General features: G+C 42.3%; 1 protein-coding gene across 1 annotated transcript in view; it reads left to right on the forward strand.

The window, feature by feature from the left end:
* Iqgap2 (IQ motif containing GTPase activating protein 2) overlaps positions 1–11,549 on the forward strand; it is a 256,487-nt gene extending 244,938 nt beyond the window's left edge. Inside the window, exon 36 of the mRNA XM_013025233.1 lies at positions 10,622–11,549. Coding sequence (XP_012880687.1) covers positions 10,622–10,735 — 114 coding nt within the window. The 3' untranslated portion in view covers positions 10,736–11,549. The remainder of the gene's footprint in view (positions 1–10,621) is intronic.
* The last annotated feature ends 7,127 nt before the right edge of the window (positions 11,550–18,676 follow it).

Here is an 18,676-nt window from a genome sequence, read left to right on the forward strand (position 1 = left end):
AGCAGCATGGGGATTTTTAGTAGTGATTCGACCAGATGAGTGGAAGTTCTTTGTTTCTTAAGTCCTGTTAATTTTGTCATATCACCAAACATTTTGGATTTAACATCCACTTATCAGGGAGACCATGTGCCATTTGTCTCTTTGCTCTTGGCTTACCTCGCTCAACATGATTTCTTCTAGCTCCATCCATTTCCCTGCAAATGCCATTATTTTGTCATTTCTAATGGCTGCATAATATTCCATTGTGTATAGATACCACAATTTTTGGATCCACTCATCTGTGGTGGGACATCTGGGTTGTTTCCATATCCTGGCTATTGTGAACAGTGCTGCAATAAACATGGAGGTGCATGTGTCCTTGTATACTGGTTCCTGTTGTCCAGTGTAGATGCCTACAAGTGATATGACTGGGTCATAAGGGAGGTCAATATTTAGCTTTCTGAGGACCCTCAAGACTGCTTTCCAAAGTGGTTGTATAAGTGTACATTCCCACCAGCAGTGTAATAGGGTTCCTCTTTCTCTGCATCCCCTCCAGCATTTGTGGTTGGCTGACTTGAGGATGTGGGACATTCTGACTGGGGTAAGGTGGTATTTCAGGGTTGTCTTTATTTGCATTTCCTTCACAACCAGGGGTGGTGAACATTTCCTCATTTGCCATTTTTATCTCTTCATCTGAGAAGTCTCTCTTTAGTTCCCTTGCCCATTTAGTAATTGTTTGTTAGGTTTGGGAGGGATTAGTTTCTTGAGTTCCCTATATATACTAGATATTAACCCTTTGTCTGCTTTATTGCTGGTAAATATTTTTTCCCAGTTAGTTGGTTGTCTTTCTAGCTTGGTTGGGATAGCTTTAGCTGTGCAGAAACTTTTTATTTTAAGGTAGTCCCATTTGTCGAGTCTCTCTCCAATTTGTTGTAACCCTGGGACTCTGTTCAGGAAGTTCCTTCCTGTACCTATAAGTTCAAGTGTCTCTCCTACTCTGTCCTGCAGTAGTTTCAGAGATTCAGGTTTAATGTTAAGGTCTTTAATCCATTTTGAGTTGATGTTGGTGCATGGTGATAGGCTGGGGTCCACTTTTAGTCTTCTGCATGCAGCTGTCCCATACTCCCAGCACCAGTGTGTTTCTTCCATTGTATGTCTTTGGCACCCTTTGTCAAATATCAGCTGACTGTAAGCATGTGGATTTATTTCTGGATCTTCTATTCTATTCCATTGGTCTTTGGGTCTGTTTTTGTACCAGTACCATGCTGTCTTTGTTCTTATGGCTCTATAGTAGAGTTTGAAGTTCGGCATGAATATCCCTCCCACGTTGTCTTTATTCCCTAGAATTGTTTTGGCTATTCTAGGTCTTTTTTTGTTCCATATGAATTTTTAGACTGTTTTCTGCATTGGGATTTTAATAGGAATTGCATTGAATTTGTATATTAATTTTGGCAGTATTGCCATTTTCACTATATTGTCTGCCTATCCAAGAGCATGGTAGGTCTTTCCATTTCCTAGTGTCTTCTGTAATTTCATTCTTTAACTTTTTATAGTTTTCATTAAGTAGTTCTTTTACATCTTTGGTTAGGTTAATTCCTAAATATTTTATTTGGGGAGAGGTTATTGTGAATGGGGTTGCTTCCTTTATTTCCCTCTCTGCTTGTACATTGTCCGTCACAGGAAGGTGACTGATTTTTGTGGGCTGATTTTGTATCCTGCTACTTTGCCGAAGTGATTTATGATTTCTAAGAGTTTGGGGATGGAGTTTTTGGGATCGTGAAGATATAGTATCATGTCATCTCCAAAAAGGAATAGTTTAACTTCTTTCCCTATGCGGATCCCTTTAATGTCTTTTTCTTGCCTTATTGCCCTGGCTAAGGGTTCCAGGACTATATTGAAGAGGAGTGGAGACAGTGAGCATCCTTACCTTGTTCCTGATTTTAGGAGAATTGGTTGTAGCTTTTCCCCATTAAGTATAATATTGGCTATTGGCTGTCATAAATGGCTTTTATTGTTTTAAGAAATGTTCCTTCTATTCCTATTTTCTCCAGAGCGTTTAGCATGAATGAATGTTGAATTTTAGCAAAGGCCTTTTCTGCATCTGTGGAGATAATCATGTGATTCTTGACCTTCTGTTGATGTGTTGGATTACATTTATTGACTTACCTATGTTAAACCATCCCTGCATCTCTGGGATGAAGCCTACCTGGTCGTAGTGTATGATTTTTTTATGTGTTTCTAGATTCTGTTAGCTAGAATTTTGTTAAGGATCTTTGCATCTGTGTTCATCAAGGAAATTGGCCTGTAATTCTCTTTTTTGATTGGGTCTTTGCCTGGTTTGGGGATGAGTGTGATATTGGCATCGTAGAATGAGTTTGTGATAGCTCCCTCCTTCTCTGTTTCTCTGAAGAGCTTGAGGAGTTATGGGTATTAGTTCTTCCTCAAAGGTCTTATAGAATTCTGCTGTGAATCCATCTGGTCCTAGGCTTTTCTTTGTTAGAAGACTTCTGATTGTTTCCTGTATCTCTTTGTAGGATATTGGCTTATTTAATTGATTTACTTCTTCTTTGCTCAGTTTGGGCAACTTGTATTTCTCTAAAAATGCATCCATTTCTGCCAGGTTTTCTTTCTTTAGAGAGTATAACTTTTGAAAATAGTCCGTTAAAATTGTTTGGATATCTTGGGTACGTGTTGTGATTTTTCCCGTGGCTCCCTAATCCTGTTAATATGGGTTTTCCCTCTTCTTTTTTTAATCTTGCCAGTGGTCCATCAATTTTGTTTATTTTTTCAAAGAACCAGCTTTTGTTTGGTTAATTTTGGCTATGATTCTCCGATTCTCTATTTCATTAATCTCTGTTCTTAGATTGGTTATCTGGCTCCATCTAGTAACTTTAGGTTCTATTTTTTTCATGTTTTTCTAGCTGTTTTAATTGCAACATGAGATTATTTACTTGGTCTGTCTCTATTTTCTTGATGTGGGCACTGAGGGCAATAAATTTGCCCCTCAGGACTGCTTTTGCTGTGTCCCACAGGTTTCTTCATGATGTGTTTTCATTATCATTGAGTTGTAGGAATGTTTTAATTTCTTCTTTGATCTCTTCCATTACCCAGGCATTGCTTAGAAGTGTGATGTTCAATTTCCACTTATTTGAGTAATTTCTGTGGTATGCTTTGTTATTGAGAACTAGCTTGATTCCACTGTGGTCAGATAGGATACAGGAGATTATGTCATCCCCTTGTATTGTATTTGCTTAAGTTCCCTGCATGAACTATGATATGGTCTATTTTGGAGAAAGTTCCATGCGCTGATGAGAAGAAGGTGTACTATGTTGTTTTAAGGTGAAATACTCAGTAGCTGTCAGTTAGTTCCGCTTGAAGTATGGCCTCACTTAATTCGGTAGCTTCTTTGCCAATCCTCTGATTGGTAAACCTGTCCTTTGGTGAGAGTGGGGTGTTAAAGTCTCCTAGTATTATTGTATTGGGATCTATTTTATTCTGTAAGTTTGAGAGTATTTGCTTAACATATTTGGGTGCACCAGTGTTTGGAGAATATAAGTTGATGATGGTAATATCCTCCTCTTGGATTGTTCCCTGTATTAATATGTAGTGTATTGATTTTAATGAAAAGTTTATTTTGTCAGATATCAGGATTGCTACACCTGCTTTCTTACTGGGGGCATTTGATTGGTAGATCCTTTTCCAACCCTTCACTCTGAGTTTGTTTGTATGTTTGGCTGAGAGGTGGGTCTCCTGAAGGCAACAGATGGATGGGTCATGTTTTCTGATCCAATCTGCAGTTCTTTTTCTTTTGATTGGCAAATTAAGCCCGTTAATATTAAGAGATAGTATAGAGAGATGCAATGTGGTCCCTGTCATTCCCTGTTTTCCTAAGTTTTTCTTCTTTCCTTTCCTCCTGTGCTTGCTCAGTTAGACTTTGAGTAATGCCTGTTTGGGGCAGGTCCCTGTTCTGGTTGCTTTCTTCAGGTTGTGTTCCCCCTCTTAGTATTCTTTGTAATGCTGGCTTAATGTTTATGTATTCATTTAGTTTTTCTTTGCAATTAAAAATTTTCAGTTCTCCATCGAATGTGAATGCTAGCTTTACCGGGTATATCAGTCTGGGTTGGCAGTTATTGGCTCTCAGGGCTTGTGTAGTACTTTCCCAGGCCTTTCTTGCATTCAGTGTTTGTGTGGAGAGATATTCAGTGATTCTAATTTTTTCCCATTGTAGTATAATTCCTTCTTCATTTTTGCTGCATGCAAGATTGTTTCCTTATTCAGATCTATCATTTTTACTATAATGTGTCTAGAAGTGTTTCTCCTGGGATCTTGTTTGTTAGGTGTTTATGTGCTTCTGTTATGTAGGTAATATGTCCTATTTTGAGATGGGGAAATTTTTCACCGATTATCTTGTTGAATAGGTGTTGCTTTGATATTCCTCACCTTCGTCCACTCCAATTATACGAAGGTTAAATTTCTTGGCACTATTCGCTGACTCTTGAATTTCCCTTTGGCATAATTTAAGTGATTTTTCCGTATCTGTCATTTTTAGTCCAGTTGGTGTATTCTGTCTTCTGTATCTGACACTCTACATTCCATTTTGTTCACTCTGTTAACTGTGGCTTCCATTGTGGTTTGCATGGAGGAAACAGACTCATTTATGGATTCAATGTTGGTTCTCAAAGTACTAATCTCCCCTTTTAATGAGGTGTGTACTGCCTCTGTTTTGGCACTAATCTGACCTCTTAGTGAGGTGTGTGCTGCCTCTATTTTTGCATGCATCTCCTGTTTGATATCCTGCATCTCTTTCAATATTTCGACCATGTGTTCTTTCAATTTCTGGTCTATTTCTCACTTTATTTCTTGAGTCATTGCCTCCAGCATCTCTTGGATGTAGCTTTTGTCTTCCATTCCTGCTTTGCTCCCACTGGGGCTTTCCCCTGGGTGGCTGCTGGCTTTTGGGGATAGCTTGCTATCCTGGGTGTTGATAAACCTTATAATTTTTCTCTGTGATTTTCGCATGGGGATTCAGGGATTATATTAATCTGAAATTTTGTTTTGGTCAATAGGTGTCTGTCTTTGCTTAGTTGTTGTTTCTGTGCTGGTAGAGAGAGTCTGTACCTGATCTCGGTTCTGTTGGGGACCAAGCTCCAGCTGCTGGTCTGACCCACATAGGGTTCTCCGCTCTCTGCTGTAGATCACTGGCAGTTCCCACCTTTAGAAAGGTTGAACAGCCTAGACTGCTCCTGTTTGCTCCTACAGGTGCTCTTGGTGAGATCGGATGTGCTGGATGCACTCTCCCAGATACTGAGTCTGCTATGGGCTCCTGATTTTTTTGGGGGGGGGGCAGTTGTGGGCTTGAACTCTGTGCTTGGGCGCTGTCCCTCAGCTCTTCAGCTCAAGACTGGCACCCTACTATTTGAGCCACAGCACCACTTCTGGCCCTTTCTCCTTATGTGGTGCTGAGGAATCAGATCCAGGGCCTCATGCGCCCAAGACAAGCACTCTACTGCTGAGCCACCTTACCAGCCTGAGCTCCTGACTATTATCAAGTGCTGGCGGCCTGTGTTGTCCAATTCCCAGCCTAGAATATATGGGTTGGGTTCTAGTGGGGTTTGGGCTTCTCTTGTCCTGAACCCCCGGGTCTTTTGCTGTCACAGGCGTGATTCCCAGGGGGTGCAGTTCCCTGTTTTTCTCCCCTCTGCTGAGGCATATGCTCAGCTTCTGACTTCAATTGGGAGGAGTTGGTTGTGTTGCTCAGGCACTGGGTCCCCAGGCCTGGTTCCAGCCCCCGGCCTGGGGCACGCAGGTGGGACCTGTACTGCTGTGAATACCGCCTAGGTTACGCAGCCTGGAGTACACAGTTCAAATTTCTTCTGTTGTTAGGTGTCTTCACCCAGGGGCGCTGTTCCTGGCTTGGGTGTTTAGGCTCCCTTCCAGTGGCGCTCTAGCCTGGCCAGCTGAGTGTGCTCCACGGGCTGGTGGCACTCTCGAACTGTTCCCAGTTTTAGTGGGTCCTGTGGTCCAGGTGTTGGGGTAGGGGGTCTGGGTCAGGGTCTGGGGATTCCCACCAGCTCTGGTCTCCCTTGAGGGATACACTGTCCCCTGCGGGGTACTCACCCTGGAGCTAGTGGTTGTTTCTGTGTGATGTAGGTCATTGGTTGCCATTGCAGAGTTCAGTTGAGGTGGTTGTGGGATGGGATGGGCGGTGGTGGCTCTGCGTGTTTCTCTTCTGTCTCTGCCTCGGTTGATGCTGTTCGGGTCCACGCCCCCAGGATGGGCCTCCGGCCTCCGCCCAAGGGGTGGGGATGCGTCCTCCGTGCAGGTTCTGAGTGCTGGGGTTTGTCTCTGTTTGTGCCAGGTTCTGAGCGCTGAGGTTTGTCTCTGCGCTCTCTGGATTAGCACCAGTTCCTTGCAGGTCTTCTGCTCTGGTGTTCTCTAGGCGTCCCGCGTAGCTCTGGGGTTCCCACCGTGGGGCCGAGTGGCTTTGGTGGGATGGAGCCTCTCTGCTCGGATGGAGAGTGAGGGCTGGGGGTGGGATCTTTGTGCAAGCTCCCAGCTTGGCAGTTTCTCTGTTCCCAACGATCAGGTCCGACACTGGTACCTCAGGCCGCTTCTTCGCGGGTCAGTTACACACCTTTTCAAACTTAATCTTGATAGTTCCAATTTCCTTCTCAGAGCACTTTGAATTCCCTGAGATGACTTCTAAGTAGGGAACCTCTATTAGCTTCTTCTGAGTAGTTTAATGGAGATAAGAGTCTCACAGACTTTTCCTGCCCGGACTGGCTTTGAATCATGATCCTCAGATCTCAGCCTCCTGAGTAGCTAGGATTACGGGCATGAGCCACCAGCACCTGGCTCCATTATATTTTTTTTAGCTCCCTTATCAAAGACTAGGTGGCTATAGATCTCTGGGTTCATTTCTGGGTCTTCAATTCTATTCTATTGGTCCTCAGGTCTGTTCTTGTGCCAGTACCAAGCTGTTTTGATTACCATGGCTTTGTAGTAGAGTTTGAATATCAATACCAAATTGGTATTAGTATTGATATTCCTCCAGCACTGTTCTTTCTGCTAAGGATTGTTTTTGCTATTCAGGATCTTTTATTGTTCCATATGAATTTTTGGATTGCTTCTTCTATTTCATTGAAGAATGAGGTTGGGATATTGACAGGTATCGCATTGAATTTATAAATAGCCTTTGGCAGTATTCCCATTTTCATGATGTTAATCCTCCCAATCCAGGAGCATGGGAGGTTTTTCTGCTTCCTTAGTTCTGCTTTAATTTCCTTTTTCAGGTTTTTAAAGAAAGGTCCTTCTTCTTTAGTTAACTCCTAGGTATTTTATTTTTTGTGGAGCTGTCACAAAAGGAGTTGCTCGCTGGGCACCGGTGGCTCACACCTGTAATCCTAGCTACTCAGGAGGCTGAGATTTAAGAATCACAGTTCACAGCCAGCCGGGGCAGGAAAATCTGTAGACTCTTATCTCCAATAAACTACCAGAAAACGGAAGTGGTAGAGCACTTGCCTTGAATTCTATTGGCTGAGGGACAGCGCCCAGGCCCAAAGTTCAAGCCCTAAGACCAACAACAACAACAAAAAAGAGTTGCTTTCCTGATTTCAGCCGTGCTCGTCTCATTGTTGGCATACAGAAAAGCCATTGATCTTTTAGGGTTAATTTTATACCCTGTTATTTTGTCAAAGTTTTGAATCAGCTCAAGTAACTTGGGAGTGGAGTCCATGGGATTCTTTAAATACAAGATCATGTCATCTACACAGAGGGAGAGTTTTACTTCATCTTTTCCTATTTGGATCCCGTTTACGTTTGCATCTTGTCTTATTGCTGTAGGTAGGCACTCTAAAATACTAAATTGAAAAGAAGTGAAGAGAGCAGACATCCTTGTCTCATTCCTGCATTTAGAGGAAATGGCTTTAGCTTTTCACCATTACGTATAATGCTGCCTGTAGGTTTGTCATACACAGCAAAAGGCTTATAATTCTTAATAGCCAGTGTTCTTTAAGATGTGCAGTTGAGCTCAACATCATCAGCCTCTGTATATATTTGTAGTTTGAGCTTCTCCCCCCCCCCTCCAAAAATTGGCTTATCCTGCTCTGTATCCACTCTGCTTCCTGTCACATCATCACTTTCCCCGGGCACAGGATCCTTGCCCTTCTTGTACTGTGTCATTTCCTGAGGTTGGTGCTTGCCACACATTTTCTTTGCAGAAAGGTCAGTGGATTTTAGGAAGGCTAACCAGGATTGCAGTTACAAACAGTTTGGGGCTAGGGAGGGCAGAATGACTGAGGAAGAAGAAGGGGAAGCTGGCAAGAGCCCCAGTTCTCTCAAAGATGACCCCATCTCTTCAAGTGGCTGGTTTAACATAGTCCTCAGGTATCATTAAGAACTAGTGCCTCATGCCACTCAGGAGGCTGAGATCTGATGATCAGGGTTTGAAACCATCCCAGGTAGGAAAGTTTGTGAGACACTTATCTCAAAAAAAAAAAAAAAAAAACTACCAAAAAGCCAGAAGTGAAATTGTCACTCAAGTAGTAGAGTGCTAGCAAAAGAAGCTTAGGGACAATGCTCAGGCCCTGAGTTCAAGACCTAGAACTGGCACAAAAACCAACAAACAAAAATTTTTTTTAAACTAAAGAAATTCCCAGGACTAATCTTAGTCTGGAATAATTCAGGAATGAAGCCTTCTACCTGGGGAAGCCTTTTTTTTTTTTTTTTGTCTGTGGTTTGCTATAGGGGAAAATGTTGCTGCTCAGTCTCATGCATATGACTGGTGAGACCCAGTTATTTGTATTAGAAAGTTGACTTCCTTTGTCCATATCATAGCAATTAAAGCCTGGGAATGAGGCCTTATTTTCAATACAGGAGCAAAAGTAATCTGGATCTGTAAGGAATTGCTTGACACAATGGTCTGTAAACTGTGGTCATTATTTTCATCTGTATATAGTGTCCTCATCCCCATGCATATGTATCTGTTTATAAAATATACATGCTTCTATTCCTGTACTCTAAAATAGACTTTAGAGTAGGCACCAGTATCACATGCCTGAAATACTAGTTACTCATAAGGTTTAGATCCAGAGGATCATGGTTCAAAGCCAGACTGGACAAGGAAAAAAAAAAAGCACTAACATTTCATCTTCAAAAATGACCAGCAAAGGTCTTTGGGGAAGGTGGCTCAGTGGTAGAGTGCTTGCCTTGCATGCATGAGGCCCTGGGTTTCATTCTTCAGCACCACATAAGCAGAAAAAGCTGGAAGTGGTGCTGTGGCTCAAGCGGTAGAGCACTAGCCTTGAGCCTTGAGCTGAGGGACAGCGCCCAGGCCCAGAGTTCAGGCCCCACGACCAATAAAACAAAAAACAACAACAACAAAAATGACCAGCAAAAAGCTAGACTGGAGACATGGCTGAAGTACTAGAGAGCCAGCTGAGCAAGCAAGCCATGCAAGGATGAGGCCTTGAGTTCAAATACCAAATCCCCAAAAAGTATACAATATATACAAACATTTAAGTATTTGACAAATAACAAAATTAATCAATAGACTTACAGTATTAGTTTGCTCTCCAACAAGTAGTCTTGTCCATTTAACTTTAAAAAATACAACTGCTCTAAAAGAAAATGCTCGATCTCAGTGGAAAAGTTGAGCTTTTTTTTTTTTTGGTCAGTCATAGGGCTTGAACTGTGGGCCTGGGCGCTGTCCCTGAGCTCTTCAGCTCAAGCTGAGCACTCTACCACTTGAGCCACAACACCACTTCCGGCTTTCTGGTGGTTCATTGGAGATAAGAGTCTCACGGACTTTTCCTGTCTGGGCTGGCTTTGAACCATTATCCTCAGATCTCAGCCTCCTGAGAAGCTAGGATTACAGGTGTGAGCCACTGGCACACAGCTAAGTTGAGCTTTTTCAACTGAAAATTATAATTATATATATATATGTATATATGATACTCAATTGATGGTAATTATTTTCTTCATGTAGTCCTTTTATTTTTGTTTTCTTTTATTTTTGCAGTAGTTGGGATGAAACTCAGGACCCTCCTTCATGCTAGGCAAATGTTTCCCCAACTGAGCTACCATTCTCCCATTTATGGTTTAGAATCCTACTTTCCTTCATTTAGGGAATGATTCTCAAAGTGTGGCACCCTGATCAGCAATATCATCATAAACTGGGAAGATGGTAAAAATGAGAATCTATGGGGGCTGAGAAATCTGAGTTTTAACTAAGCTATGAGCAATTTTGTATGTGTGCTAGGCTTGATCTTGGAGCCTAGGGCACTGTCCCTGAGCTCTTTTGCTCAAGGCTAGTGCTCTACCACTTGATCTACAGCTCCAACTTAGTCATTCTGTGATTAACTGGAGATGAGAGTCTCACAGACTTTTCTTGCTTGGGCTGACTTCAAATTATGATTCTCAGATCTCAGCCTCTTAAAGTAGCTAGGATGACAGGCATGAGCCTCCAGCACCTATCCTAAACTATATTTTTAATCAGATGATTCCAGGGCTCACTAAAATTTAAGGATGCCACTCTCCATCTAGGTCATTAGACCAATTGAGTCTTTTGTCACCAGATAAATTCTACTTGCAAAATGTGCAGAATGTCAAAGTTGAGATTCCATGCTGTTTCCTCCGGTTTCAGGATTTGCTCCAGATGCAATATGAAGGAGTATCTGTGATGAAAATGTTCGAAAAGGTTAAAGTGAATGTCAACCTTCTCATATACCTGCTCAACAAGAAGTTCTATGGAAAATGAAGTGCCTGCAGAGATGTCATGGATTCCGTATCATCTGGATTAAGAAATGAATTTGCTTAGTATTTTTGTTTTTAACATGATTGAAATCACTGCTCTTAAACGTGTGATTTTTCTTAAAAGACCAAAACTGTTTGGAAGAATGTACCCATGTGCCTTTTTGATAATTTGATACTACAGTAAGATAACACACACACAAATGAATTAATGTAAACACATCCACATTGTACTGTGGTATAGCTAGGTACTCTTAATTGAACTCTCAATACCCGGTGATTATTTTAAACTAGAAAGACAAGTTTAGATGACTAGAGACAAATGTGTAAACTTATTTTCCTATGAGAAATTTTAAAATATCCCACTTGAATAATGTAAATTCTTCATGGATTTTTTTTGATCTATGAAGAAATGTAAACCTAATGAATTTGTAATGAATTATTTAGATGTTGAGTTCGAAGCCCTGTCATCTGGGAATTACTGATTTTAAAGAGAACTTTTGTGCAATTCAAGATGAAGTTTTTATAAGTAATTGAAAGTGACAATACAGTAGCACTTTCAGTATGAAAGTATATATTTTATGTGATTTATTCCTACTAAAAGAAAGTGCACTACTCCTGCAAAGACTCTAATACATTAGAGTCTCTAGTGCCCAAGAAATACTATGGACAGTGTCACAGCCCCCACCTCTACTACCCCTCACAATTTATTTGAATACTACAATTGTGCCTCTCAATTTTTTGTAATGATATAAAAATCAGTATCTAGATTGTTTTTAAATGTATTCTTTGAAAATTGTTTTATGTAAAATAAATGTTACTTAATTACGTTGATGTGCCTTCCCCCCACCCACCCTTTTCTTTTTAGCTTTTTGACACACAGTCTCACTGTGTAGTCTAAGCCTGCCTCAAGCTCATGATCCTTCTGCCTAAAATTTAGCCTCCAGAGTACTAGGATTACAGGTATGTGCCACAACACTCAGCTCCATTACTGTGACTTTTACATTGACTTAGTAAATCTAAATTGTGTAGTGGGTAGAAGATTCTTGTTGGAGCTTATGAGAAAAAGAAATAATATCTTACTTATTATTTGCAGTAAGATACTGTAAGTTCTTCCTTGCCACGGAAACAAGACAGACAAGTTTGTTTTTTTCCCAAGTTCAGTCATTCAAAGGTAAATGTATGTATCCATGGAGTAATCCAAGGAACCAGTTGGGTTCCCTGGATTTGTACTGTCCAGTGATGCTCAACTAGCAAGAATGCAGAATGGAATCCAGGGCAAAGACTTCCAATTATACAAGTCACTTCTGATTACATTTTGTTGGTCATAGCTAGTTCAAGTCTATTTTGTGTTGCTATAACAAAATACCTGAGGCCAAGTTCTTTATAAAGAAAATATATTTAACTCACCATACTGGAGGTCTGAGAGCCTGGTACCAGGACCTGTTTGGCTTCTGATGTGAGCCTCCTATCAGCTGCATCCCATGCCGGAGCAAAAACACTCAAAGTGCCCTTGCTTTATAACAAGCCAGTCTGTTGATAACTAATCCAGTCCCCACATACCCAACTTCCTTCCTCAAGACCTAAACCACCTATTCCACCCTCTCCACAAAGATAGCAGTATTTATTCATGCACCCAACTGAAGCCAGGGATGGAGAGCAAGGTGATTCTCTTAAGAGGAAGGGAAGGAGAGTAACTCCAGGAACAGCTGGGCTGTTTGCACCACAACAGGAACTCAGATGCAGCTGTCATGTCCGTCACTGACTCTCCTGTTCATTTCTCCAATAGGCTTTATTTTCCTTAGTGATTGTAAAATATGCACTTATGGCACGAATGAACTTATGTATGAAAATATGAATTTGGAAAAATCACCAAAGTAACAAATTCTACTAGTGATTATTTCAGGTATACTTTCTTTTTTGGGGGGGAGTGGGGAGAGGGAACATGGAGGGAGCAGTTTTGGAGCTTGAACTCAGGGCCTGGGGACTGTCCCTGAGCATTTTTGCTCAAGGCTAGCACTCTACCACTTGAACCAGTTCTACTTCTTGGCGGTAAATTGGAGGTAAGTCTCATTACTCAGCTGACTTTAAGCACAGATGATCAGCTAGGGTTACAGGTGTGAGTCACTGGCAACTAGCCAGGAATGTATTTTTTGACACAGAGGTGAATACCTTAAAACAGATGCGATCTCAATTGGTGATGGATGTGGGGATGGTTTGTAGTGTTGCCCTGACTGCAGTTTTCTGTGAGGGGAATCAAGTGACGCCTTGAGAACAAACGTATGCATTGAAAAGTAGGGATCTGCCCCAAGGGTTGCTAAGCTTCCTCCCTGCTTCAACAAAGGCTTTTAGTAGAAATGTCTGGCAGATAAAAAATTACAGAGCGGTGTCTGGAGGCAAGGGCCAGTCTCTCCCGGCATCTCTGAGCTGACCCTGTCTTAGACTATTCCAACACTGAGGCCTTGAGCATGGTGTACGTATGAGGACAAGGGGGTTCCTGTCATTCCAGTGGCTTTCAGGAAAGGCCATAGAGCTTGCTCTCTGTTGGCCAAGATGAGGGTAGCACTGAGGCCATTATCAGTTGTCCTTCAGTTGAGGGATTTTTTTCTGTATTGAACTCAGAACCTCAGTCATTAGCCTAGTGCTCTACCCCTTGAGCCTGGACTCCAGCAGTGGTTTTTAGATGGTTATTTTTGAGATAGGTCTAAGGAACTTCTCTGCTCAAGCTGGTCTTAGATGATGATCCTTCTATACTCAGCCTCCTGAGGAGCTAGGATTACAGATAATGAGCCACTGGCAACCAGCCAAATCCATGATGTTTAATAATGTTTATATATCTATATATGTCCTGATAAGCCATACTAGTTTTTTATGTTGTTACATTTAATCATCCTCCATAGGAAATAATAGACATTATAATAATAAAATTTCATAATATATATTTAATAGAATACAGTCAAATAGGATGATAATTTGATTTTGCAAAGCTGGCTCTATTTTGATGTTTATTTGATCATGTTATCTGCACTACAAAAGTGATCTTTGTGGGGGTTCCCTGCACCTATAAACTTCACTGTGTCACATGACACTTCCAAAGGACCAAAAGAAAGTGGAGAAGCCCTGTGGGCAATCTCCCAGACCAAATGAACTATCAGTGCCAAGCGAGGGAAGGAGGCCTGGACCCTTAGTTCAGAGATTAGTAGCCAAGAAAGAGCAGAGCCCTGTGTGATTGCATGGTGTGTGTGTGGCGGGGTAGGGGGGGGTGTGTCTGGACACCAGTCAGAGGTGCCATTCACAATGGGATTTTTATGAGTGTAGTTAAGTAAGGGTTTGTGGCAGCCCTCAAATGCCTCAAGAGGTGAACCACAGAACTGTCAGTGGTGAAAGTGATCCCCATGAAGCATTCCCATGGGCCCTGGATGGTCTCACTGCCTGTTAGCTTTGTGAAAACTGTTGCCTCTGTTACTGAAACCAAGACATGGGGACAGGTTAAAGTAGAATTAGTAGAGTTCTCTGAGCTCCAGAGGACAACAGCTTGGTTTTAGTCCCTCTGTAAGGCCAGAGTCTTGGCCGACACAGACATGGGTGCTGGCAGTGGGAGAAAAGCCTCTGTCTCCAGATAGTCATTAGGACAGACTTCTCAGGTTGGTTCTGTGATTTCTCATGACAGGAGAAAACTTCCTACTTTAAATCTATGGGAAGGAAAGTCAGCAAAGAGAACTAAGATATTACATTCACCTAATTGAACTGCAGTGTTTGCTGCTGCTGCTGCTCTGTGTGTGTGTGCCTGTGTGTGTGTGTGTGTGTGTGTCTGTGTGTGTCTGTGTGTCTGTGTGTCTGTGTCTGTGCCTGTGCCTGTGTCTAAGTCTGTGCGCGCACAGTCCTGGGGCTTGAACCCTGGGCCTGGGCATTGTCTCTGAGCTGCTTTTGCTCAAGGCCAGCATTCCACATCTTGAGTTACAGCTTCACTTCTGGCTTTTTTTTTGGTGGGGGGAGTCGGTAAGTTTATTGGAGATGAATCTCAATGACTTTCCTACACAGGCTGACTTCAAGCTATGATCCTCTGATCTTAGCCTACTGAGTAGCTAGGACTATAAGCATGAGCCACTGGCATCCAGTTTATTCTTATTTTTCTTTGTAAGATACTGAGTGTGTCTTTTTCTCTGTACCCTAAATCATAAGGATAGTGTGCCACTCTCTCCAAGGTTTATGAGATTAACTATATTCCAAGCCCAGAATACCAATACAAGCTTGTAGCAACAAAAGAGAAACAGGCTAGCTGCTGTTTAGCATGTCACTTAATTACAATTCATTGTTTTCTTTAAAAAGAAAAAAAGTGGCACTGGGCACCATGAGCTCATGTTTGTAATCCTAACTGTTCAGAAGGCTGAGATTTGGAAGACCAAAGTTCAAAGCTTGCCCAGGCAGAAAAGTCTATGAGACTCCATCTCCAAAATAACCAACAAAGGAAGTGGCGCTGTAGCTCAAGTGGTAGAGCGCTCGCCTTGAGCTGAAGAGCTGAGGGACAGCGCCCAAGCCCAGAGTTCAAGCCCCACGACCGACCAAAAAAAAAAAAAAAAAAAAACAAAATAACCAACAAAAAACCTAGATGGAGGCATGGCTCAAGAGATAGATGTGCCAGCCATACAAGAAAGCCAAGCTGTGAGTTCAAACCGTGGTAGAAAAAAATAGAAAGCAGTTGTAGAGGCCAAGCATGATGGCACATGCTTATAATCCCAACAATGTGGGAGGTAGAGATTGAGAGGATCATGGTTCCAGGCCAGTAAATGCACTCAGAAATACCATAAACATGGAAAGGTGGCTAATGACACACTGCTTGCTGCCAGACAAGTTAAAACTGAGAAAATGAAAACACAAGGGCTAGTATCACATACTTATGAATGATGCTGGGGAAGGTGGGAAATACTAGGAGGGGAAATTACATCTGTGCTATACATATAAAACATTTTTTCTTTCCTTAAACAATACAGTATAACAATTATTTACATTGCATTTTCATTGTATCATGTACTCATAATCTAGAGAATATTTGAAGTCCACTGAAGGTTTATGTGTAAGATTTGTACAAATACCAGGCCATTTTATGTGAGAGACGAGCATCCTTAGATTTGGGGTTTCTAGGAGATCCTGGAACCAATCCCCTTGGGACATCAAAGGCCAATGGTATGTGGTATCTTGTTGTTTTTCCAGTTTTCTTAAAGCCATAGTTTTCAAAATGTGTTCCTCTGTGTCTGAGCGTGGGAATTTGTTAGAAATGTAATAACCAAACCATGCCTGGCTTAGCAATGCTCTGGCTTCAGGCCTCCTAGTGAATCTTCCCTGTGATGTTTCTCAAAACTTTGCTCTGGGAGCCTTCAGATCTCAGCATCACCTGGGAGTGTGTACTTGTCAAACATGGAGATTCTAGAACCTGAGATCCAGAAGGGGGATCCAGGAATCCACTCCTGTTGCTTTTGGAAGTGAGTTCAGCTTTGGTGACTGCTCTAGTGACTTTTGGTGACTACTCAAGAAAGGAGAAATGCCTCATTCTGTGCCACTGTCAGTCATTGCAGTCAGCCCCGCTCTGAAGGGCACTTTATTAATATGTACAAATAAATATTTCATTGTTTTGGGGAACCCTGTTTTTATTCTAATAGCTAAGACTCCAAAGCATGCTTTGAAGCTGTACAGTTCTATAAAATGATTAAAAACATCTCTCACCCATGAAGTAACATTTAGAAGCATACCCATAGTGCATTCTCTTAAAGATATACATGCATTTTTTTATATGAGAGTACAAGTTCTTGAATGGTGAACAGAAAAGTTAACAGTAATGAGGGAGAGCTTGGGAGATGTGGCAGAGGGGTAAGTCTCTGCTTTATCCACAGCTTTGTTTTCTATGCTTTTATTTAACTGCAACTAACCCATGTTTGAAAATATTGAATAGAAAGTTTCAGAAATAATTCCTAAGTTTTAATGCCCTGCTGACTAGAGTGATGAAATCTCATTCCATCCATCCAGCACAGGGTATTATGACTGATTCAGTATGTCCACACTGTATACACTACCCACCTCCATAGCCATCTCCATAGTAGATCAGGTGTCCCAGAATCCCAGGGCTTGTGTTTAAGTAACCTTTATTTTATTTAAATGACAGAATGACAGAAAAGCACAAGAGTAGTGATATAAAGGAGGAATCAGGGTGTGAAACAGGCACATTTGCTCTGGCGCTGTGTCGGTTCTACAGGAGATACTGTACACTGTGGTACTGCCCAGATTACAAGTACCCACTGCACTAGTATAGTACCACTATACTAGCCCCAGTGGACAAGGAGAGATAATTATGCTTTTCACTTTATATCCTTGGAGCTGTCAGAAATATTTTACCACATCCTACTACTATTATACTTTAAATTGTTGTTTGTTGCTTCTAAGATGCTCTTCCTGTTTAACAACTCTGACATTGGAGTGTTTCCTACAATCAATGGTAGGTCCCCAGATTAATTGATTTTTTTTTTGTATAATGATGAATCTAAATGTTAACAGCATCAGCTGGATGCTGGTGGCTAAGGCCTTTAATCCTAGCTACTCAGGAGGCTGAGATCCTGAGGATCGCTGTTCAAAGCCAATCTCAGGCAGGAAAATCCATGAGACTCATCTCCAATTAACCACCAGAAAACGAAGTGGAGCTGTAGCTCAAGTGGCAGACTGCTAGCCTTAAGCTGAAGACCTGTGGGTTTGTGCCAGGCCAAGAGTTTCAAGCCCCAGGACCTACCAAAAAAAAAAAAAAAAGGCAACAGCATCTTAGATGAAAAGTGTCAATAATGAATATAGAAAGATTTTGGGGGAAGCTGAATGGCTCATACCTGTAATCCTAGTTAGAAGGCTGAAATCTAAAGATTGAAGTTTAAAAACAGCCTGGACAGAAAAAGGTCTGGAGACTCTCATCTCCAACAAACCACAAAAAGCTGGAGTGAAGGTGTGGCTCAGGTGGTAGAACACTAGCCTTGCGCAAAAAAGCCAAGCAAGAAAGCCTGAGTTGGCCAAGGCTGGAAAGGTGGCTCAGTGGTAGAGCGCTTGCTTTGCATGCCTGAGGCCCTGGATTCCATTCCTCAGCACCACATAAGCAAAAAGAAAAAAGCCGGAAGTGGCGCTATGGCTCAAGTGGTTGAGCGCTACCCTTGAGCTGAAGAGCTGAGGGACAGTGCCCAGGCCCAGAGTTCAGGCCCCACAACCAGACCCCCCCCCCCAAAAAAAGAAAGAAAGCCTGAGTTTAAGCCCCAGTGCTGGCAAAAAAAAGAAAGAGGTGAGAGGAGGGTGGAGGAGGAGACGATCTTCTAGTGATTCCGGCTTCCCACTTTAGACATGTTTTCCTAGGAGAATTTAATTAGAAATGATTTTAAATAGCCTGATTTCGCTGGGCATCTCCAAATTTATTGATCAACATCTGCGTATTTTAAAAGAAATCAGTGTGTGAGAATGGTGGGAGAATACAGGGAAGAAAGAAATCTCTGATCCTATTATTTTTTCCCACCAATTCCAGTGTCAGGGCTGAAATTCCCTTTCCAAAAAGCCTCGGGCACCCCACCACCCACTACCGGCCTTTGCCTCGGGGTGCAATACGCACAGACGGTAGCCTGAGCTTCCAAGTTAGGGACCCTGTTGAGTTCTAGAAAGAAACCCCACTTGTTGTGCGGTCTAAAAGTTCTCTCCAGGGACGCTGTCTAAACAGAGTAAGCTGTGAGCTCCTGCTCACCAAACCACAGTCTCGACAACCACTTGCGGGCCCTGAGCCCTGAGCCTTGAGTGTACCCAAACTCAGTAACGTTCATGAACACTCCATGAGGCTGGCCGGGCGGGCGCCTGGGCCCGGCGCGTCCCTCGCGCCGGAGGCGCCCGAGCGGCACCGCCCGCTGCCCTCCGCGCGCTCTGCCCGGGGCCTGGGGCG

Source organism: Dipodomys ordii, unplaced genomic scaffold, assembly GCF_000151885.1.
Source record: "Dipodomys ordii isolate 6190 unplaced genomic scaffold, Dord_2.0 Scaffold83, whole genome shotgun sequence".
NCBI classification, from domain to species: domain Eukaryota; kingdom Metazoa; phylum Chordata; class Mammalia; order Rodentia; family Heteromyidae; genus Dipodomys; species Dipodomys ordii.